The following is a 22,612-nucleotide window of genomic DNA, read 5'->3' as shown; positions in this document are numbered from 1 at the left end:
TGAACAACCTTGTCTTAAAAGTTATTCACGTCGTAAAATTCAGTTGTCTTAGTTCCCCTTCACTTCAGTGGAGGTTAAAATTGCACTAACATTCGCTAAAAGGTCAGTATTAAAGCAAGAAAGGTGCCAAATGTAACTAAGTCAAGCTTGAATAGATGTCAATGCCACTTTTTTAATTAATAAATTATGAATAATATAATACATACCAATGTGGTGATTAGCTTAACAAAAATGCATCTCCAATATTCATATGCCAACAATAGAAGCGTTAATTTTGTCGGAACCCCCACAATATTCAAGCTCGGCAAAAGTTCCTCCTCCTTCTCCCTTGGCTAATCTTCCCGGATTGATAGCAATGCATTTCGATTGGTTTATCCCTTCCCCTTCACTATTAAGAACCTGTGGAGTGGTAAATTAATTTCTAAATGTTTCATCATAAAATAGCACACAACACTCTTCCGTCAGTCAAGATCACTGGCTTATTTAATAGTTTGAGGAAAATGAAACGTACAGGTAAAGACAATCATTTACCTTGACAAAATATTTGATATCTGAAGGGAGGATAAGTACATCTGGAACCAATGAGAGTTGAAGGGCTTCTGGAGCAAGCGAAAAGTCCAAGGGAATACTTTCAGCCGGCGGGTAAAGTGGATAGAAGCTGACTCAAAAATTGAAGGACATTTAGTTGTTTCTGATCATTCTGAACCCAACACCAAGCATAAAAATCACAAGATAACAGTATTATTACCTTCGTTGATTAAGAATATGGTTTGCAAGTCTACTCATGCGATCAATGGGTTTTCCATCTGAGGCAGTTCGTGATATCTCCTCCCCACTAACGTGCTTGAGAATATCCACGGTGCAGCAACCAACTTTAACCTGAAAATCAATCCTTCTTCCTTAATGAATTATTTCTCATTTGCTCCTCTCCAGACACAGCACCAACTAAACCCGACGACTTTCTTTCTTTTGTTTGAAAATAAAATAAGTGGCAAATAAAACCTACGAGAATTTCCTTGAACATAATGTGCACACAGGTGTAAGAGTAACATGAACAAGGTCAGAACTGGAGGTTACTTAATTTTAGCCAAGGTTTCATAAGAAATATGCTTCTTGCGTGTCAGTCAGATTTTTTTATTTATGAAAGCCCCGACATGTAATGCAGAACTTAAGAAAGCAACAAGGGTAAGTCATAATATAAGACCGTGGATGCAATACCTCGTTTGCCTCGAAGATTCCAGGATTAGTGAGACTGACTATCTGAATATAAAATAAAAATAATTATGTAAGCATGACTGCTAAATTGTGCCCATGCAGAACGATATTGTACTAGTACAAGCAGCAGTTTTCAAGATCAAATTATAAATGCTTTAGAATCATACATGAGTTGTATCTAAACAAAACATCGTACCTGAGATTTCAGATCGGGAAGATTGATATCCAATGCAGGCTATAAAATCAAATCCTTGAAATCAATTTTTGGAACCAGGACTAGAGTAAACTAACACAACAATGTATCTATAAAACAAAAATCACGATATCCTAGTTAGTTGAACTTATCATTACCTGAGGAAAAACAAAGTCGTGGTTAGCATCCCGTATAGATGGTACAAGAAGAACACGTGGTGCGGAACCCATACATTCTACATAATCTTCCAACTGGGAACAGCAAGTACACCGGGGTGGGAGTCAAAAAAAGAACAAAATGAAAATTACAAAAAGAAAAATCAAAAAGAAATCTCATCATTGAAGTTATTACCTTCTTCATGATTTCAAAATGAAATATTTCATCAAAACTCCTGTCCACGGTTCCATTTTTAATGTCTGGGTGGTCAGCATCAACAAATGGTCCCAGCTGAGACAAAACTTTGTAGTCAACATCATTAAGTTTGAAGCCTTACATGATCTAGCACAAATTGTCTGAGGCATAATAAAATAAAAATGATAAAATCGAAATTGCTTGCAGTGCAGGTGGTATTTACCAATACAAGCAACTGTGGTGGTCTTCGTTTTGCATATGTCAGCAGTTCTACAAGAGGCTCAAACAATAAATTGTCTGTTGTAGTAAAGGGGCCAGCTGCAATAATCTGTTAAGCAACAAGAGCATGTGTAAAATACAAAATACTAACAGAAATGCACCATATATAGGATTATACCCAAAAAAAATGTGAAACAGATGAAATAGTAACCAAGACATTAGGCATTTCGTCATTGTTAAAATGATTCTTCAGTAAAACTGTAAAAACAAAAATTCTAAATATTCCAACAATTCATTAAAATGAAATCTACTGCAGAATATAGTTTCCTGAAGAACTAACAAAAAGAGTTTCATTGTGCATACCATTGACAACTCTCTCTGTTTACAAAACAGATCAGTTGACTGATTCTCCTTACCAATAGCTTGCTTCTTCGCAGGATTCAAATCCTCATCGGCAATAGCAAAAGGTATAGAATCCACCAATTTAGACACAACGAAGCAATGCCCACTAGGATTATGCCCTCCAATACCAACTACCTATCAAGATGAAATCTTCCTTTTACAACTTGTAAATCTGACCTTTCATGTTTGAAAGCTGAATTTTGACCCACGGTTTGCATTACTTACCTGACCAGGAAAAACTGAATAGTGGCTTAAATTTTGTAAGTCAAGGCGAACACATTCCCCTCCAGAATGCTCAATACTGTCACGTTTAGAAAAAAGACTCATGTATGATAGATAAAATGTAGCAAATATATGATTCGTAATGTCACACTTAATCATAGTCAAGGACTCAAATGATTCAACAGGTCAATCTCTAAATGAATGATGTGAAATAAAATAATGGATCACAGCATATTAAGAATTGTATCATAAGTTATACCACTTTTCTCATTGGCACAAGCTCTATGTCAAGTTGAATAGACTGACTTCATTTCACAAGAATATTTGTTCCAAGTTCATTAACCAATCAAACACCCAGAAACACAGATAAATTAGGCTGACAAGATAACAGATACATATGTATTAATAATATGTGATTTCTAGTGACCATTTACCTGCTCTGCAGCATGACAGATTTCTCATTTATACGGCCTTCTCCATCGCAACAAATCATCCCAACAGCAAAAATGCTTCTCTGATAAAGTATATTACTTTAAAATATTAGACAATCTTTGCCTATGCAAAGATTATTTAGATGCAGTCACAGACCAGATTTGATGCCAAGTTAAAAGCAAAACAGTACGGCAATAATTAAGTTTGTCAACCAAGACAGTGCATGTGTATGACAAAAATATCATTTTGCCTTCAGATTTCTGTGTATGCATGAGAGAGAAGCACTAAATTACCTGTGAAGCAGTCGTGGGGTCTGTTGGTTCATAGAGCCCAGAAGCAACAAACGCCCTTGTATGTTTCTTAATTCGGTTTTCTATTGCATTAAGCTAAATAACAATAATCAGATTTCAACAAGCATATGTAAAAGAGTAATGATCAAAGAGCCACAGTAGATATCACATACCCTATCCTCAGTCGTATCATACATGAATCTGCAACCTGGTTTGGGTCCTGATCCATGGATGACCAATGAACACCTTTTCCGAGGTAGGACTCTTCTAACAATATCATCTTCATCACTCTCATGATTAGGTTCGTGTTTTTCATTCTCTACATCAGGGATAGTGTTGATGCTAAATTTCACCGCAAACCTATCTGTTCGCTTTGAAAAGGGTGTTACTAATTTTGATTTTGATAGTTTCCCAGAAGATAAAACATTCTCATACATTAATGATGGTGTGTCATGCGCCGGAGAAAAAAGATCTTGATGATGATCTGTTGGAGTTCCAGGCGTATCATCATCATCTTTATTTAAGATCCTGCATAAAAGGATTTTCATTATAATAGATTGTGGCATTATAGCAATAGCACTTCTGAACCAACATCAAACAATCCTATTCCTGTCTACCTTATCAATTATTCCATAACCATACTGGATACTGCAATAAAGAAACACTATAAGAATCAGCATACTTGGTAGTATATCCTAATATATGGCAACATGTGCTTTTATATAAAAGAAAAGGGACAAACACAATTCTAAGGAGTAGATAAAGAGAAGGAGGTTGACAACAGATAAAAGTTGTCAACAGATAAACACAATTCTAAGGAGTAGATGCAATCACAAGATCATTTACTTTGCATTTAAATGATCTGATGTAGAAGGATGCATTTTCAAACACCATTTATGTTTTGTTTGGGAATAAGTTGGGAAGCACCAAAAGCATCAAAGAGCATCAATGTGAATTTTTTTAAAAACAATCATACGTGGCTATTTTCAACCAAATGTGATTATGCCTTAAAAAGCACATACGACTAAAAGTAACAAAATGTAACTTAGGTGTAATTGAAAATTTTACTCTACTAAAAACTTGCTTTAGGGATACAAGTTCTTACACATAAATCACTTCACTTTAAATTCAATTTTAACCAAAAATCATTTTCTATAAACTCAAAGTCACACAAAATCAGGTTTGTAAATGCTCGTCCAAACACACCATCAATGAAGATAAATAATTATCTTCCTTAGTTCTGAGCACTAATTATATGCAGGCCTTGTTCATAGAGCTGGAAGTTTCCTGTTTTGCAAGTGGAGAGTTATCTCTTGATTTCATTGTTAACGCTGCTCAATAGATGCAATGCAACCACTAACCCTGAAAGAACCATGGACACACATACATGAACCAAGTAATACATGCTTACATTTCTACATCTCTGATAGAGTAAACATGCAAACCAGCTTCTTCCTGTTCCTTTATAACATCCTCTTTCTTCTGATTCTGCAGATGCAGCAGAAAGCCATCGATCTCAGCATTTTGTACCAATGGTTCGTTCAGCTGTCTGTCAAAAACCACCATCCAAATTCGAACTATAAATTATCTAGCAAAGCAAAACACCTATCCCCGAACTGATTATTTAAATCAACACTTACTCTTACAACAACAACAATAATAATAAAGAAGTTCAAAGTGCAAATGTGTATGAGCGTGTTGAAGTTAGGACATGGCATAACACGGTTCATATTCAGATCTTTGAAATCCTAATTTCATTTCAAGACGCAATGCTTTCTTCGGAAATCCCTTTCTAACGCGAATCACAAGCATATTCTTCTAAACTGAACAATTCAGAAACTGCAGTCGAACAATAGTTGATGAAAATGTTAAACGTAAATATTAAGCAGAAGACGCAAACCTATTCAGGTAATAAACCTCCCAGCTTGAGACGAGATCGGAAGGACTGAGACTGTAGTTGATGCAAAAAGGAATACCTACACATTCCCAAGAGATTAACAGATAAACTATTTCGCAAAAATCGAAGAAAAATTAATAACCACTAACATTTGTTCAGTATTTCTTCTTCGTCTTCGATGTCGAACCCGCTTCTTTTGAATTCTGACTTGATTTCCTCTTCCATTGCTCTCTCTCTCTCTCTCTCTCTCTCTAGGGTTTCTCTGATTTTTAAGCGCCAAGAAAAAATGGCGGGAATTTTGCTGGTTGGGGTATATATAGAGGATGGGTCTAGTTATTAGTGTATTCCGATTATGCCCCTCTTATGGCACCGTATTAACAAATATACCATCCAAGTAAAAGTTATGTCTACGGTTGGGTAGGTCAGTTTAGGGGGGGGGGGGGGGGTAAAAAATAGTTTATTTTATTTTATAATAATACATGAATTGTCAAAACTATTTTGATTAACTTTAATTTGAACTGTCTATAATCATTCCTAGTTAAATATACATCTTAAATATGTGTGCATATATACAAATAATCGTGCTGGTTGATTCATATTAAAAGATGAAATACACATTGAAAAAAATGTTTAAATTAAAAATATCTACAATATGCTTGTACATTTTTCATTCACAGAACTTAAATTTGAGGTTTTAATAATAATAAAAAAGACATATACCGCTTAAATTAATTATTTATTAATGCCATTAACATTAGCTAATTGGAAAATGAATACACTTACATGAACGGTTTTGTATCATTTAAAATTAAAACGATTTTGCTGACTATTGTTCAAAATTATATTCTTTTAAATAAAAAATACATTCACATAATTCGATGTTACAATGAGTTGTAACTTAGGCATGCAAAGTGTAAAGTTGAACATTCTTATCAGTGTTCTTGTTACATACATCCGAGTAATGGAACATTAACATGTAACGTTGTCTTTTCTTGTCGTTTTTAATTTTAAAAATATAAAAATGAAGAAATTTTGGAATTGTCGAGTTTGGAAAAATGCATTTTTTTAATTATAAAAAATGTTACTTTTTTAAAAGAAATTAAATATTTGTAAAAAAATAAAAAATAATTAAGACTTAAATCTAAGCTAAATGATTAATATATAAAGGAATTGTGGGAATTATAATATTCACCTTACACATTTCACAATATAGTTTTTACTTGTAATTATTTCGAGAAGGGATAAAATCTACATGTCTACAACAATCATTTCAGTTAATGAGTGAATAGATAAAAAAATTACTGAAAAATGTATAAAATTAACTATCATATGTGTAGATTGATTTTTACAGAATACATAGTAAACTTAGTATGTTAATTTTTAAATTATTTTAGTTTTTTATAATTACTTTAAACTGTTAAATAATGTTGTGTATATGAAAAAGTTTCCTCCATATTTAATTAAAAAAAAGTTATCCCAAGTTATTAAATCTCCACGTGTACCGATGGATATCAATCTCCTCCCGAAGATTGCAAGCTCTGCCACTTCGGTTTATGCAAAGATCAACTCAAGTCTTTAGATGTCACAATAACATATTATTAATATGATTCCTAGTGCCAACAAACTAGTTAGTTCGAAAGTTTAATAGAGATAACTCTGTTCTTGTTGAGAAACATGGTAGAACTCAAAGAAAACGAGATTGAAGAAAATTTGATAGAAACTAATTTTATATTATTAAATAAAAAATAATACAAGGTAAATATAAAGTGGGTTGTTATTTAAGTAAAAGAAGGGGATAAACTTAAAAACTACTATTTAATTTTTGTATAAGAAGAGACTAACTAAATATTCTATCCTTAACTTACTAACTCTTAACTATTTCAACTAATATTTCTAACACTATTTACACCACTTTTGCAAATAATAGGAAACTTATCTATAATCTATGTACGCTGTATGCAGGTGCTTTCTGTTGGGAAAAACCAAACACAAGAACACAATTATCTAAAGTGAGCAGCGGAAACAATTCCCCAAACTTGTAAGAACCTGTGAGGAACAACAACAATAACAAATGGCAGCAACAAACACAAGGACACAGAGAATTATTTACGTGGGAAAACCCTCTCAATGTGAGAAGTAAAAACCCACGGGCTCAAGCCAGTCAATCAAGCTCCACTATAATCAAATGAGGTTACAAGAGAGTCTCAAAATACTGCACAAATTCGTGCAAACAACCAGCTAATACAACCAAGCAATAAAGCCTAACCAAAGAGAGAAAATCTCACAAAATAGAGCTGCTGTTCATACACGATTTCTCTCAGCCAAAACCTCTAATCGACGATCCCAGCGGTCAGAATGAAGAAATATACGTCTGGGAACTAATGTCAAAGTTTCAGCTCAATCCAACGGTTAACTAAGGAGAAATAACAATTTCTCAGCAGCTGGTCTGTGCAGAGTCACCAAAAACAGGGCTTCTGTGCGAAGATAGTATCTCCAACTTCAGACCTCTAATTGACAATCCGAACGGTCAGAACAAAGAGAACCATGTTACGAATCTTCTGTAAAATTTTCAGCCCGATCCAACGGTGAACTAATTGGATATCAGAAAAATGAAGCAGCTGGTCTGGAGCTTCTTTTCTTCCCTCACTTCCCTTCTCTCTTTTTGATGCCTCTCACCGAAAATGCTCACACTAGGCTGCGAAAATGGACTTCCCTCACCCACTCCACTGACTTCTCACTCCCCTCAATTAAGTGTGTAGAAAATGAGCTTGAAAATTTGGACTTTTGGACACATAGTTGAGAGTTCAACCCAACACTTTCTTGTTATTTGGCTTCATTTATCAACATGCATCAGCAATTTACGAGAAGAACTTGTAGTCTTTTGCTGATACGATGATATTCCTCATAGCACCAATTGGAGATAAAGTCATCAACAGTACCCCAATAATGATGCATATCTGAAATTTAAGTATGGAAAAGAAAATTAGCTGAAGCATCAGTTATTTGCTAAATTGAAAAGAAGGTTACTCAAAATGACAATTAACATACCCAGTTGATCGTCCACGACAAACCAAATCTCTTGGGCTTTTTGAGCCTAAGCCACATGACACAGGGTAGCTGCAAATGAGATATAGTAAGATGATTAAGAATGTACGTTGTATTGATAATATTTATGATCAGTGATGTATGTTCATTAACATATAAGAGTTAAGAGGAAAACACAGAGTATGTGTTTTGCTTACAAAGTATGTTGTTGGGGCAAATGCAAAGCCTCCAAGGAATCCAAGAAGAGAACCAAAGAATGGGATGCATATTGCTATAAACATTGTCAATGCTACAAAAACAGTATTAAAAAAAGTTAATTATAAACCAATTGACAAAGATAGCGATCTAGCCACTCAAAAGAAGAAGAAGAAAATTGTCCGTCACGAGTAATCACATACCAAGAAATACAATGCGAGCTGTTACTCTGAGTGCACGAGAGGGTGGAAAATTTAAGGTCTTAACAAAGTAGGTTTCTATCATATCAAACACTGGCATGGCAAATACCTGTTGTGTAGAAAATAATCATAATGATGATAAATTTCTAAAAAATAAATAATAAAAAATAAATAAAATTTCTCTCATGATTAAAATAACTTAATGCTTTTATATTTTTTGAAAAAAGATTTTTCATTTAACTTCTTTAAAATTTGAGAAAATAAATTATTTTTAACTTATAAAATATGATATATTCAATTTTTATATTGATTTTCTTTTCTTACGAATACTTCTCCAGAAGTTTACCAAAACTGAGATCAATTACAGCGAGTGAAAGAAGCTCACTTGGTAGCCTCCAATAACGTGGATAAGGACAAACAAGTTAGCAGCAGCAATGAGCCAAGCAGGGCGTTGTAGTGTGATAAGGACGTTATCATCAACTGCTTTTCCAAACATGTAGTATCCAATGAAGGCAACAGGGAAGTAGCAGTAAGCAACTCCTATGTATGCCAAAATAACTCCTCTCCACATGGGTTCCTTGGAAGGAACCTCGGGGGTTGAAGGCATTGTTGCTTGAATTTCTAGAACCACATTGTGACCTGCATAAGCAAATGCTACGTCTCCCAAGGCACTAAGGAAGTTGAACACAGCATCAGCGGTGCTGTGGGCTCTTGAGCTATAGCTCACATCTGGTGTAACACCTTTCTTTACAGAAGCAACCCATGCAATGGTTGAGTAACTGTTTAAACAATTCATTAAGTTATTATTCAATAAGCTTTTGTGGCACAAGAGGTTTATATCATTTTATTGTGAAACTAATTGGTATGAATTAAAAAGATATGAGAGAGCTATAGACTTGTTAATACGAAAAGTTTATTAAAATGAGTTAAAAAATTTATAAAAGTTATAATTATTTTTTAAAAATATTAAAATAATCTAAAAGAACTTATTTTTTAAAAAATCAAAAGTTAAAATATATATATATATATAAACTTTCGTATTTAACTTTAATTTTTTTCTATAAATATTTATGTAGAAGCTTATCCACCAATTAAGGACCAAAATAGAAGGTAGAGAAGTTTAATTACGTCAAAGACATCGCAGCTGCACAGAAAGAGACGAAAGAGATGGAATTGAAGTCGGGGCATTGGGAAAGAACGAAGTTAACAGAAGCAAAGATCATGATCCAATATGTGGTCTTGATATCTTTGCAACTAGGACAAAGGGTATCATGAACTTTCTTCAATGATTTGCCACCAGTGACCATATAGACAATGCACGTGCCAACTTCAACAACAATCTGTTGAGGAACCACGATCCAAAGACCCAGCTTCTCTCCAAATGCATGCTGACCCAACTCATGATACCTATCGAATCTCTTCCCAGGCACCATTTCATGCATCTCAACCATTTGCCACAGCGTGTACAAGGTGATGATCCATGACAAGATCAGCACCACAACGCCGGGACCCCTATTATTTTAATCAAATGCAATGAATTAGTAATCAGATCCATGCATATATGTATTCTTTTATAAGGAAAAAGACCATAGGTTACTAACATGTTTGAATTCGCATTTAAATGCCTATAAATACCAAAAAAAAAAATTCTATGGGTCGGATCATGTGATCCGAACACTTATGTGATAACATGTATGTAATATGAGTGATCCAGATTACATATTCCCAGATTACTCAACAATTTTTCCTATAAATACACATTTATTCAACATCACTAGCTGTAAATTCTGAGTTGAATCAACCATTGCCTTTTCAATGTAAATATAAACACACCCTTAGTAATGTTATATATTATAGTGTGTACTAACCAACCCATATTTGACATGGCATAAGGAAGGCTGAGGACACCAGCACCAACCATGGCCGTGAGATTATGGTACGCTGAATACCACCATTTGGCATTTCTGGTAGCAGTAATAGGAAGCCAATCATCAATGGCCTTTTGCTTGGCTGCATTATCACTGTCTTCTTGACCCATTGTTGTGCCCCTGACCACAGATTTTCCTTGCTTGTTACTTCACAGTGTTTGTAAAGGACTAATAATAATATATGTATGTATGAGGAGAAGAGAGGAATGGGTATAATTAGAAAAGCTGAAGTTCTTTGTATACTAAGAATGTCGTGTCTGGTTATTGGCACGTACTACTTTCTTGGTGTGAGATACTTTCTCGGTGGAATCTCTCGGACTACCACCCAAATTTTCGGTATCTAACATCTTCTTTTAAAGTTGTTTCCTTCAATGGAAAGTCCGGTTTCAATAGGAAACCAGTTATGCTGCTGTCAAATAAACATGCAGTTAGTGGAGTTAAGAAAATGTAACGTTTTATAATGTGCCACTTCATAACATTTCTTTTTATGTGCCAGAAAAATGCAAAACGGATCCTCTTGTACCAAATTTTCTGGAGCCCCTTAATGGCAGATTTCTAGCCATTGATTTACACCTAACATTTTATTGTTTTAATGTTGGTCATGTGATATGTGAAGAAAAATATTTTTCGAACCATTAAAATAGAACATTTTTATGTTTTTTTTTGTTAGTGGGATGTACTTTTAGAATATGTATATGTAAAAAAGTAAAAAAAAAATTATATATATATATATGTATATATACCGTGTCACATACAATTTGATTTTAAATAAAACATAATATCAATTTTAAGTTTTTCTAATAATGACACTCATGTTAAGAACGTATATAGCAGTCGTTTTTCTTTTTTACAGTTTTATTAGCATAAACTTGAGGTTAATTTTAAGTATATCTACGTAATAAGACTTTTGTGGAAAAAAAAAATTGTTATATAATAATATAAAAGTATAATAGATGTTTCTTTAATAAATTGGTGTACGACAACGGCAACTCGAATGGTTATGCAGACTTGATTTGTTAACTTTGAATTCGTTTAGTTTCATTCTTAATTTTTAGCATTGCTGAATGAGAAAATATGTCTCGGTGAATGTTGTTGCAGGCCCGGGATTAAAATCAATATTAGCACTTTAGCAGGTTATGTGAGAAAATTATGAGGATATTAGAGACGATTTCATTAAAAATCATTTGATATGAACATGTCACAGCTTAAAAATAGCATGCGTCTGATGATAAAGCAAAACAAGGATCAATTGGAATTGCAGCTCGAATTTGGATTTGGCGTTTGTATTTCTACGATACGTTTAACATTGCAAATATTATTATCTGTGTAAATATTTTGCAGTAGCTTTTACAAACTTGTCATTACAAGATAAGTAATAATCTATATTATTTTCATGCTCTCCCCAAATTGATCACAACAGTTAGGCAACTAAAGAACCGAAACGCTTGTAACTCCCATTTGATTTTGTGCAACTATTTGAATCTTCAACAGCCAAGCCTTGTGCTCCAAAAGAAAAATACCGATTCATCAATTTCTTATTGAAGGAGCACTGTTTGTAGTTCAATAGAAGTGTGCCATCATCTATTGATCTATTGGAGCAAGAGGGTCCCATTACATCAACACCCTTTTGTTTATTTATGGAAGATAGAGAAGCCACAGATAAATCTTGAAAAGGACTAGGACTTGAATGTGCAAATTGTGGTTTTAGCTGAATAACACCATGCATTAGGCCTGTGGTGAATTTCATCTTGGAGGATGGACTTGGAAGAGAAGTTCTCATAGATTGTGTTCTTTTGTTGTTTGGAAGGGAGCATGATTGTGAGTATCTTTCCCGTAATGAGATTGGAAATTCTTCATAGTTGGTACTTGAACTCAAAGGATCAACACAATCATCATCTTCCAATTCTGAGGTAGCTGCTTTTGTCTCTCTTCTCCTAGGCCACCTGAGAAGAAACTTTAAGCGGCTTGTAGCATGATTGACAGGATTAGACTTCTTGTTACATGGGGAATTGGCGGAATCAAAATTGCCTAGTTCATTTGAGCATGAATATGATTCCACACTTGCTTGATCATAGTTTGCATCTGATGAATTCTCAATGCCAGTGTACAAGAATATCTCTGCATCTGGTATTCTAAATGAAGTCCCAGGACTACCTCCAATGACATTAGTTTTGTGATGAGTGAAAAGGGTATTTCCTGTCATAGCATCTTTACAATTAGAGATCCCTCCAGCCGAAATCATACGTTTGATTAAAATATCAGAAGATGCTGATTTTGGTCTTTGCTTCAAAATATCCAAAGGGGTCATCCCTTCAGCATCACAAATGTTCAAATCAATTGACGGCACAGACATCAACATTTCCACAAGCTCAAATTGAATATTGTCAATCAGAGACACATGAAGAGCTGTTCTTCCATCATTGTTCTTGACATTGATTATGTTCTGCATGTTCACAATCTTTCCACTTACCAATTGCTTCATGAGCTCAGTGTGCTTGTCCAGTCTACTGAAACCAGGACTTCTGAAACCAGCCACTGCCATATGAAGAAAAGTATCTCCATAGTGATTTGTCAACAGTGCTACCGAAGGAGATGCAAGAACCAGAATATCTACCACGGGTAAGTGACCCCTGTAAGAAGCTACATGTAGTGCCGTGTTCCCTTGAGCATCTGTCAAGTTTATTATATCAACTGATGCAAGTAGATTTCTCACCACCTGTAAAATCAAAATGATCAAAATAAGGGGCAGTGAAAATGCAGGTTCAAAGATATTGAATTTCAGTAGGATTAACAATTGAACACTCAACATTAACACTGATTTTTTTGTGCCTGCAGTCAGGTGCCAAAGGACACGCCAATCACCATAAAGCATGAGGGCAAAATGTAACATGAATTCAACCAAATGTGCGTGATATTGTTCGAACAGTGTACTCAGTATCTTACATTTAAGACTGATTGATTTAGGCTAAATTTTGACTAACTTTTCAAAAAGTACTTGTAGGAGACCCAAAAAAGAGAAGAATTTAAAATGAATCAAAGTTACTCATAAGTTAAAATCAACTTATGCACATTAATTTTTAGATAAATTAGATGAGGGTTTGTCCAAGTTACCTCACAGAGTAAATAACTAAATCCTAGATAAACTAACTATATTTTATTTATAAACGTTAAATAAAAAGTTGATACATTTTAATACAATACATTAATTTCATTAGGTCGCCTACTATGAAGTTATTTTCCTCATGTGACAATTTAGACAAAACAATTAAATTAAGAAAATTTTCAAAATATTGATGCACATAAGTTAACTAATTAATAAAAAAATATTTGTTTTATCTAGTTATTTACTTTTTCTACATGTATTTCCTGGTATTGATAAATGACAACACAAAGAACTAAACATTTTACAATATCCATTCCAATTTGAGGCTAATACAAAAAAGCTGTCCTCACCTGAACCTGACCTCTGCCAGCAGCTGTATGCAAAACAGTGAATCCTTGAGCATCTCTATAGCCCAAAACGCCAGAAGCACTTCCAACAAGCTGCTTCAGCATCTCCCAGTTCCCTCCTCTAGCAGCAGCATGAATGGCCCTATTCACCATATCCCTCTTGAAAACCTCTTCTACTTGTGCTCCACCACTCTCGCACTCTCTCGGAGACAAAGCAGAATCAAGCAAAACCTTAAACACCTCACAACTATGGCTCCTTGCAGCAGCATAAAGTATATCAGTAACTCCATACTCCCCTTCTCCAAACACCAATGAAGGGTATCTCCCCAACAATTCTCGCACAAAATCCACGTCACCAGCTGAAGCAGCAGTGTAGAGAAGCCACCCACCATAGCCAGCTCGAATGAGAGAGTTGTGTCCTGGTCCTGTCTCGCACTCCATCATCAGATTCCTTGCAACCTGCGACCGACATTTCGCGACCTCTCCGAACTGTGCCACGTCATCCCACACGGTTTCGAGGCGCCGAATTCTTCGAAGGGAAGTTAGCTTAATTAGTAGATTGGTGTCAAGGTGAAGAAGCTCCACCACCAGATCGTAGTACCCATTTGCAGAGGCCCAGTCAATAGGTGATGCATACCACCATTGTTCCCCTGTGCTCTCCCAACGAAGTGGAAAGCACGAAGGAGCCATTGCAATTGCAACTGTACCTTCTTTGGATATGTCGTTTTTCTGATGCTAATTCTATTGGATTCAAAGCTTCTTTTTTTCTCTTTATTTGCACAAGTGTGAAAAATCATGGTGTGAGATTGACAGTGTAAAGTTCTCCTTTTTATACTAAATAAAAGATGAATAAATTATACGTTATAAATTTATGATAAACTTATCTATTTATATAAAATAATAAATAAATGAGAGAAAAAAGAAAGGGTGTGACAGAGCGTATGATGATAGATGATGAGTTGACTAGATTTCTGAGGACGACGTTTCTAACAATGGGTTGGGAAAAAGGTTGAAAAGAAAGCATAGAAAGATTAAGATTCTCTGATCCGTGAGCATACGGCCAGGACATTTATTTAATCACCATTGTCATACTGTAAGAGGTAATATTTGCCCATTCATGTGTGGATTTATCTTCTTTGTAAAGTAAGGAGAGTTATAAAATGGAAAAAAAAAGAAAAAAAAAAAGAGTTCTTTTGACACTAATGTTAATTTAAAATGTTTTACAAGTTTATTCCATTTTAATTTAATTTAGATAATATATATATATATATATATATGCATGCATATATCTATATATAAGACTCATTAAAACTAGTATTAATTTTTTATAATTTAATAGATTTCCATACGAAATATAATTAATTAAATTTAAATTTTTTATTGAATATATTAATTTTATAAAAGTATAAGGTAATTTATCATATTATTTTATTTTAAAGGATAATGTGTTTTTAAAATATAAATAAATATCAAACTTTAAATAACATATTTATAAATATTTAAATTGATATAAAATTTAATATACATAATTAAAAATAATAAAATAATTAATTATTAAAATAATTAATTTTATATTTAATAAAATATTACTAAATAATGTAAGTATTTAAGTTTAACATGCAATGTTAATTTATCATAAAAATATAATATACATTAAAATTATGAATTTAATTTAAATATATTTTTACATTGTTATTTAATTATAAATTATGTTATAAGTAAAAATGGTAAATTTTTATAGTATTATACTAACTATTATACCAAAATTAAACTTTAAAATTACAAATTTTCCATAGCATTGTTTCACTCTTGTTGATGGATAAAATGGAGAGAGAAAAAAAATGTATTAAAATGAGTATATATTTATTTTATTATTAAAAAATGAAAACTAGTCTTATAAATATATAAATGACCTAATGTAATAAGGAAAGCGACTTTCACCATCTTCTTGATGGTGTAAATGGGATTCATGTGGCATGAAGCAATAGTAATAATCAATAATTTCACCCGTTTACTTTTGCACAATTTTCAGTTCTTTATTATAATGAGTGACTTTAATTGTTTTCCCCCTCGCAATGACCATGCAGTCGTCACACACGTACATCGTATGGAAAAAGAACACTAATAATATACTTTTAATTTCAAAATAAAAAATAAAACATACGCATTTTTTATAATTTTTAAATTTTTTTTATTAATATTACAAAGTTTAATACAAAGTTTAAAAAAAGTATATATCACTTATACGAATAATATTAATAATATATTCTCTAACATTTTTTATAACACGTTTCATATTATTAACTAAAATTTATTAAAAATTATATAAATTTTACTTTATTATTTTTAAATTAATAATAAATTTTAATCGATGATAAAAATTAAAAAATATATTCTAACATTGTTCCATGTTAACAAATATTCATTATTTAAACTTTCTTATGAGATCTTAGAACCTTTCCAAATAATTCAGTAGCCAGTTAAAATCATCCTTACATGAAATGCAAGTCAAATTATTCTACTAAAAGTTCACTACTTAATTTAACATGTATGATTTACTTAAGTCTTTTTTGTCATTTTTTTTTTTCATTAAAGCTGACAGATAATGTGAATGCACTTTTTAAAGTTAGGGATGAAAAAATTTGGTACATACAATTTTAATGATTAATATGAGAGTTTACATCTTGTTGAATATCTATATTAGCCAAAAACGGTTAAAGAACACAAATCTTGTCATGTTTGTCACACTAGCATCAGAATCACGTGTACCTCTCTGCTAACATGCATTATTATGCATTTGTTAAGCTTTCAATGTATACGAAAAGCCTGATACCTGGATTTTTAAGGATTATAAATTGCTGAAGTACACAGCTTCAAACGGTCTCTGACAATTACATGCAAGAAAAACAAGTTACATGGCTGTGTTAAGTGAGAAAGGAAAAGGGAATTAATTATGTATTATGGCACATGCATATATACACGTGAACACAAATATTTAACTAGCGGTTTCAATATCATGTGTGAGCTGAATATAGCTGCATTCAAAACACATACCAAGCTCTTAATTTGATCATTTGTGGTGACCCCAAATTAATTGCGATTGGGTTGATTTTGGAAATTAAATTTCGTGTATTTTTAGCTGAGTTTGGGTCATGCATTCTTTTTTTAGTTGTTTTATTTAATATCATGCAAATTTTTAAAAAATAAATTATTAATAACAAATAGTTTTTAAAAATGCTTATCACAAATCAACTTTAAACTTTGATTGGAAAATAGATAAGCGCGTTTTCAATCATTAAAAACATATATCATTTACTTTAGTTTCTATTCAAGGTTTATTTGTTTTAACCCAATAAAAATATTAAAAGCGTCATTTTATAGTTTTTAAAAACACGAATAAACTTTAAATGACTATCAAATTGAAATATTAATTACATTAAATATAAATTAAAATTGAATTTCTTCTTTTTCAATAAAAATATTAAAAATTGTGAATCATCCCAAGTTGAACAGCATTATAACTCTTTTCACATGGAAGGTGACTCTGGCGAAGGAACCGAGGAGCAATGTGGGGTTTGACTCCTTCTATGTGTCTCTGCATCTTTATTTCACCTGCTACATCTACACCATTCGATCACCATTTTTTATTTCTATCTCTTCTCTAATCATATTAGACCATGTGCCACCGCCATATAATCATAACATCAAATAATGCAACAAGTCTTAAACAACTATGTATGACAAATTTTGTAATTAAAATACGTTTTCTTAATTTGTTACGGGTTATTCTGTCGCCTGTGTTAGACCGAAAGCTCGATGTTTAAATCCTAAAACACTATTCACCCAAACAATATAGAATCATTTTCTACAAAATACGTTGAATAAATCATGTTTTAAGGTAACGGAACCATGATGATGTAGGAATAGGAACAAAATGGTATCGGATCAAAGGGTTTAGGGTTTAGGGCTTTTATTTTGTCATTTGCTGGTTGTGTTTCGAAGGACTTGGTTTTTACACATTTTCGTTTTGACAACGGGCCTGACACCAAACCTCTATGACCCATCTACGATTCGGATTAAGGAAAGAGCAAACTCACAACTAGCCTATATTTATTGATTAGAAAAATAACTAGCCTACTTTTTTTGTGGCCACTTCATTGTTTTAGTGTAGTTTTTAGCTTCTTCTTGTTGGGCTGCACCCCTCTAAAACACAAAAATGGAATTATATTACAAATTTAGCAAATTACCTCAATATATATTAGCAATTCTGTTTATTTCTAAAATAATAGTCATTTTGGTATGCTCACACATGCCACAATAACGTACACACTTCATATATTTTATATCTATTTTTCACCTATTTTTATATTTTCTATGTCCGCATTCTAACAATATATTTCACTTACACAGGTCATTTTTGGTGTCACATTTTAGTAGTTCAAAAACTTAACGAAAAGAAAGAAGAATTAGAGGTTGGTCCCAAGGACATGGAAAACAAAGTATTTGGCTTATATTGAGATGATTATGATAATGAAACATAAGACTCATCCGTCCTTTGAACAAGAGGAGGAAAAACCTAAGATCGTTCTAGTAAACTTGAAAAAATGTAAATAAAAATATTGGAACTTTTGTTTCAATGATACCACTCACAGCAATGCAAGTGTTTATTCCGAATTCACACTAAACTGAACTTTTTGATTAAAGACAAAACTCAGAACGATGTAACGATGCAATCCAAGCTCAGAGTCAACTCTTAAGCCACAGATGCCATGTGGGCAATCAAATCAATCACACGGGAACTGCAAAACAAACAAATAAATGTATTATTACCACTTAAATCAATCATCAAGGCCTGATTATGACTTGAGAAATTAAGGTGAATTGCAATACCTGTAACCCCATTCGTTGTCATACCAAGAAACAAGTTTTGCAAAGTTTTCATTCAAAGAAATTCCGGCCTTGGCATCAAATATGCTAGACCTGCATACGAAAGCAACATCCAACATGTTAATTAGATTGAAAGACCCACCAAAAATTGATCAAGACGGTTTATTTTTCAATAATTAATAAATAATAACCAACGTTGCTTCACAATTCAGCATTACCTGCTATCACCAACAAAGTCAGTAGACACCACATCTTCTTCAATGTAACCCAAAATCCCCTTCAAACTTCCTTCTGATTCCTCCCTGCATTTTGTCATTACAATACAAATAGGTTGGGTTAGAAGGAAAACACTATTCAATTTGCCACATGTAAAGGACTTAAAACTTCAAAGACTTTCACAAAAGTTCCAAACTTACTTGATAGCAGCTTTGATCTGCTCATAGGTTGCCTTCTTCTCCAACCTCACAGTGAGATCGACAACTGAAACATCCACAGTAGGAACTCGGAAAGACATTCCAGTCAATTTACCATTCAGTGCTGGAAGAACTTTTCCTACGGCCTGTTTATCCCAAATACAAATAACATTCAAAGGTGAGAAACAACAAAAACTTTAGAACAAAAATTTACCCCATCGAACCAAATGTGTATCAAATTATATATATATATATATAACAATTAACAAGTACCTTAGCAGCTCCAGTGCTACTTGGAATGATATTGAAGGAAGCAGCTCTTCCACCCCTCCAGTCCTTGCTTGATGGACCATCAACAGTCTTCTGAGTAGCTGATTCATCACCGAAAAAGCAGATAATGAATACCATCTTCATCTCAAAATGAATTAAAAAAAGATCATGGATAAAAAATAACAATATAACTAAATGGAAAACCTGTGATGGCGTGAACAGTGGTCATAAGACCCTCCACAATTCCAAATCGGTCATTGATAACCTGTGCAAAGTTAAGATGCATAATTTAAAATACAGATAGAAGCACCAATTAATTTCACGCAGGGTATGCATCAAATAAAACACCTTGGCGAGGGGAGCAAGGCAATTGGTAGTGCAACTAGCATTGGAAACAATGTTAAGCTCTGGTTTGTATTCCTTCTCGTTAACACCAACAACAAACATGGGTGCATCCTTACTTGGGGCAGAAATCACAACCTTCTTGGCACCACCCTGATCACAACACCAAAACCCATTTCAAATTACTAAACAATCATCCTAGACATATGTTCTGACTTAATTGAAGAGAAAATTTATTAGTATTTAAAAGAAAAACAAACACCAGGTAATAACCAAAAGACACAATCTATATTTCACAACTAAATAATCAATAGAAGCATTGATAATAAGAGATCGAATCGAACCTTCAAGTGAGCAGCAGCCTTATCCTTGTCAGTGAACACACCAGTTGACTCAACAACAAAATCAGCACCAGCTTCACCCCATGGAATCTCCTCAGGGTTCCTAACGTTCACAAGCATAAGAGCAACGAAGTCAACGAATTAGGCAAGAAAGAACATGCACCACTAGTGTCCTACAATCACAAACCATAGATTCAAACACAAGAAATAAACTTTTAGTCTTACCTAATTCCAAAAACAGTGACGGGCTTCTCACCAAAGAGAAGGGTCTTAGAATCCTTCACCTTAACATCAAAATGCTTCCACTGTCCATGAACACTGTCGTACTTGAACATGTATGTCTGCCAGAGAAATCACAGTTCAAAACAAACAAATACGCTCATTCGTTAGCAAAAACTACTACCCCAAACGCAAAGTTGTAATTTTTTTTCACTTTAAGCATAGTGTCAAAGCATAAAACTTTACCATGTAATCAGTGGTGATGAAAGGATCGTTAATGGCAACGAGTTCAACATCATTTCTTTGAAGGGCAACTCTAGCCACCAAACGGCCAATCCTTCCAAATCCTGTATACAATCGTGTTAACAAAAAAAATCCCAGTACAAACAAAAACAGACACACAAAAAAAAAACATTGTAAGTAAAATGAAAGAAAAACGGTTACCGTTGATGCCGATCCTAATCTTCTTGTCTGATGCTGGTCAAAGAAGAAGAAAAGCGTTAGAAAATGATAGATTGAGAGGTGTTGAGAGAATAATGAAGATGGGAAAGAAGAGAAGAATACCCATAGCAGTAGAGAGTGTTTGTGTGAGAATGAGATTAGAAGTGAATTAGAGAACAATTTGGTGAGAAAAACATGGGTTAACCAGTGCTATTTAAAAGGGTGTGTGTATGAAGAAAATGTGGTGTTAGTCACGTGAGGGTTCGTGACAGTCCTGCTTGGAGAAAAAGAGAACGGAGCTTGGAGCCGCAGCCGCTGATTTACATAGGGAAATGAAAACCAAGGGTTACCCCTGATTTGTCAAAAGGGTTAAACATTGGGTGAGATGAGGCGTTACATTGGTAGTAGCATCTAGAGTTCCCTTGTATGTCAAAGACAAATTTAAGACAATTCATTACATGATTTTCGACCTTGATGGGGATTGTTTTCACTTTTCAACGTCTTCGTCAGAAATTTAAAAATATATTTAAAATATTTTATCAATTTTTGTTAGTATGTGTATAAAAAAAAATTATTAAATATAGTTTGTTAAATCTGTAAAATATGTATTAAATATTTTTATAATTTTCAAATAATATTTTTTTTATTTTTAATAAAAAGTTTCTATTTTTAATTTCATAGCATGTGTTTTTGAAAAAAAATACTTTTTATAGTAATATTTTCACTAAATGTGATGTCAATCATTTAATGTATATTATAATATATTTTAATAAATTTTAATAATTGAATTAAATATTATCAATCTTTGGAATAAATTTTTCACAAAAAAATATTACTCAAGTTAAACTTTTTAATGTTTTATTATTTTAACAACAATTTGTACAAGAAATACGGTGACAAGTGTATTTAGAAATCAGTTAAAAAATTAAAAATTACATTTTATTAAAAAAAAAAAAACTCTTTTTATAATTTTATTAAAATGTATTTTATTTTAAATAAATTATTATAGACCACTTGTATTTTTTATTTGAGACAATTTCATTTAAGTTAGTCAAATTCAAGACTACGTAATCCTTAAGCTGAAACCATAATTATGACGTATTTTAAAATATATGATAAACATATAATTAATTTTTATTTAATGATATTGAATATTACAATTTTCAATAAAAAAAACGCATTTTTTAATTAATTCTTTATTGTATGTATCTCTTTTGAGATGCATTAAAAAAAACACGCTTAAATAATTAATAAATATTCTAAAAGCATCTTTGTTAACGTTTGGGGGACCGGGAATATTAATTGGAACATGGAATATTCGGGTTTTGAGCCGTTTATGTGCTGAGACTAGTCAAGTTTTTAATTGATTATCTTTTTGACCTTAAGCATTTTTTATTAACCTTGAGCTAGTGTGATTTTCTATTTTCTACTGGGAATTTCTAACTGATAATTAAAAATATGATCGAAAGCATTAGTTTATAATCCAACCTTATGTTATAAATAAAATTTAAAACAACTAAATACTAAAGCCCTTAATTACATTGTTTGTATGTATGTTTCAATTTATAATTATTTGTTTAGTTGAGTCCATTGTATTGTATTCACCTATTTCGTGTCATTTTGCATGAAATTGTGAGACTTGAGCGTGATCAATGACATC

At 32.8% G+C, this 22,612-nt stretch overlaps 4 protein-coding genes across 4 annotated transcripts; all 4 read right to left on the bottom strand.

Annotated features, from left to right (window-relative positions):
- Positions 1-246: 246 nt before the first annotated feature.
- LOC113848946 (DNA polymerase alpha subunit B) lies at positions 247-5,446 on the bottom strand. The gene is made up of 16 exons (XM_027478392.1): positions 5,371-5,446; positions 5,225-5,300; positions 4,736-4,873; positions 3,498-3,852; positions 3,328-3,420; positions 3,037-3,116; positions 2,606-2,681; positions 2,342-2,515; positions 1,983-2,087; positions 1,760-1,855; positions 1,567-1,659; positions 1,412-1,450; positions 1,219-1,260; positions 749-879; positions 532-658; positions 247-399 (listed from the first exon to the last, which is right to left on the bottom strand). The coding sequence occupies exons 1-16, from the start codon at positions 5,444-5,446 to the stop codon at positions 247-249; spliced, it is 1,854 nt and encodes a 617-aa protein (XP_027334193.1).
- Positions 5,447-8,079: 2,633 nt separating this feature from the next.
- On the bottom strand, positions 8,080-10,699 carry LOC113848947 (lysine histidine transporter 2). The gene is made up of 7 exons (XM_027478394.1): positions 10,530-10,699; positions 9,790-10,173; positions 9,047-9,440; positions 8,665-8,770; positions 8,464-8,555; positions 8,270-8,338; positions 8,080-8,178 (listed from the first exon to the last, which is right to left on the bottom strand). Exons 1-7 carry the CDS (start codon positions 10,697-10,699, stop codon positions 8,080-8,082), a joined length of 1,314 nt encoding a protein of 437 aa, XP_027334195.1.
- A 1,310-nt stretch (positions 10,700-12,009) lies between these two features.
- On the bottom strand, positions 12,010-14,729 carry LOC113848945 (E3 ubiquitin-protein ligase MIB1-like). Its single transcript, XM_027478391.1, has 2 exons — positions 14,043-14,729; positions 12,010-13,305 (listed from the first exon to the last, which is right to left on the bottom strand). Exons 1-2 carry the CDS (start codon positions 14,727-14,729, stop codon positions 12,010-12,012), a joined length of 1,983 nt encoding a protein of 660 aa, XP_027334192.1.
- A 3,801-nt stretch (positions 14,730-18,530) lies between these two features.
- LOC113851533 (glyceraldehyde-3-phosphate dehydrogenase, cytosolic) lies at positions 18,531-21,198 on the bottom strand. Its single transcript, XM_027482042.1, has 12 exons — positions 21,076-21,198; positions 20,956-20,988; positions 20,758-20,858; positions 20,518-20,633; positions 20,296-20,395; positions 19,958-20,104; positions 19,814-19,874; positions 19,613-19,710; positions 19,343-19,485; positions 19,145-19,228; positions 18,930-19,019; positions 18,531-18,838 (listed from the first exon to the last, which is right to left on the bottom strand). Exons 1-12 carry the CDS (start codon positions 21,077-21,079, stop codon positions 18,793-18,795), a joined length of 1,023 nt encoding a protein of 340 aa, XP_027337843.1. The 5' UTR covers positions 21,080-21,198; the 3' UTR covers positions 18,531-18,792.
- Positions 21,199-22,612: the final 1,414 nt, after the last annotated feature.

Source organism: Abrus precatorius, unplaced genomic scaffold (assembly GCF_003935025.1).
Source record: "Abrus precatorius isolate BTA unplaced genomic scaffold, Abrus_2018 Scaffold9, whole genome shotgun sequence".
Taxonomy (NCBI): Eukaryota; Viridiplantae; Streptophyta; class Magnoliopsida; order Fabales; family Fabaceae; genus Abrus; species Abrus precatorius.
This window is presented reverse-complemented; position numbering and strand designations above follow the sequence as displayed.

Excerpts from the sequence above, each read along its gene's own strand:
- LOC113848946 (XM_027478392.1), bottom strand. The coding sequence starts at position 5,446 with ATGGAAGAGGAAATCAAGTCAGAATTCAAAAGAAGCGGGTTCGACATC. Across the intron at positions 5,301-5,370 it reads AGAAGAAATACTGAACAAAT|GTATTCCTTTTTGCATCAAC; the intron begins GTTAGTGGTTAT and ends GGGAATGTGTAG. Across the intron at positions 1,451-1,566 it reads ACGACTTTGTTTTTCCTCAG|CCTGCATTGGATATCAATCT; the intron begins GTAATGATAAGT and ends TTGATTTTATAG.
- LOC113848947 (XM_027478394.1), bottom strand. The coding sequence starts at position 10,699 with ATGGGTCAAGAAGACAGTGATAATGCAGCCAAGCAAAAGGCCATTGAT. Across the intron at positions 10,174-10,529 it reads GCCATGTCAAATATGGGTTG|GGGTCCCGGCGTTGTGGTGC; the intron begins GTTAGTACACAC and ends TTAAAATAATAG. Across the intron at positions 8,556-8,664 it reads AGCTCGCATTGTATTTCTTG|CATTGACAATGTTTATAGCA; the intron begins GTATGTGATTAC and ends CTGTTTTTGTAG.
- LOC113851533 (XM_027482042.1), bottom strand. Across the intron at positions 19,711-19,813 it reads CACTGTTCACGCCATCACAG|CTACTCAGAAGACTGTTGAT; the intron begins GTTTTCCATTTA and ends GTGATGAATCAG. Across the intron at positions 19,486-19,612 it reads GTAGCACTGGAGCTGCTAAG|GCCGTAGGAAAAGTTCTTCC; the intron begins GTACTTGTTAAT and ends TGGGATAAACAG.
- LOC113848945 (XM_027478391.1), bottom strand. The coding sequence starts at position 14,729 with ATGGCTCCTTCGTGCTTTCCACTTCGTTGGGAGAGCACAGGGGAACAA. Across the intron at positions 13,306-14,042 it reads CTGGCAGAGGTCAGGTTCAG|GTGGTGAGAAATCTACTTGC; the intron begins GTGAGGACAGCT and ends TTGATTTTACAG.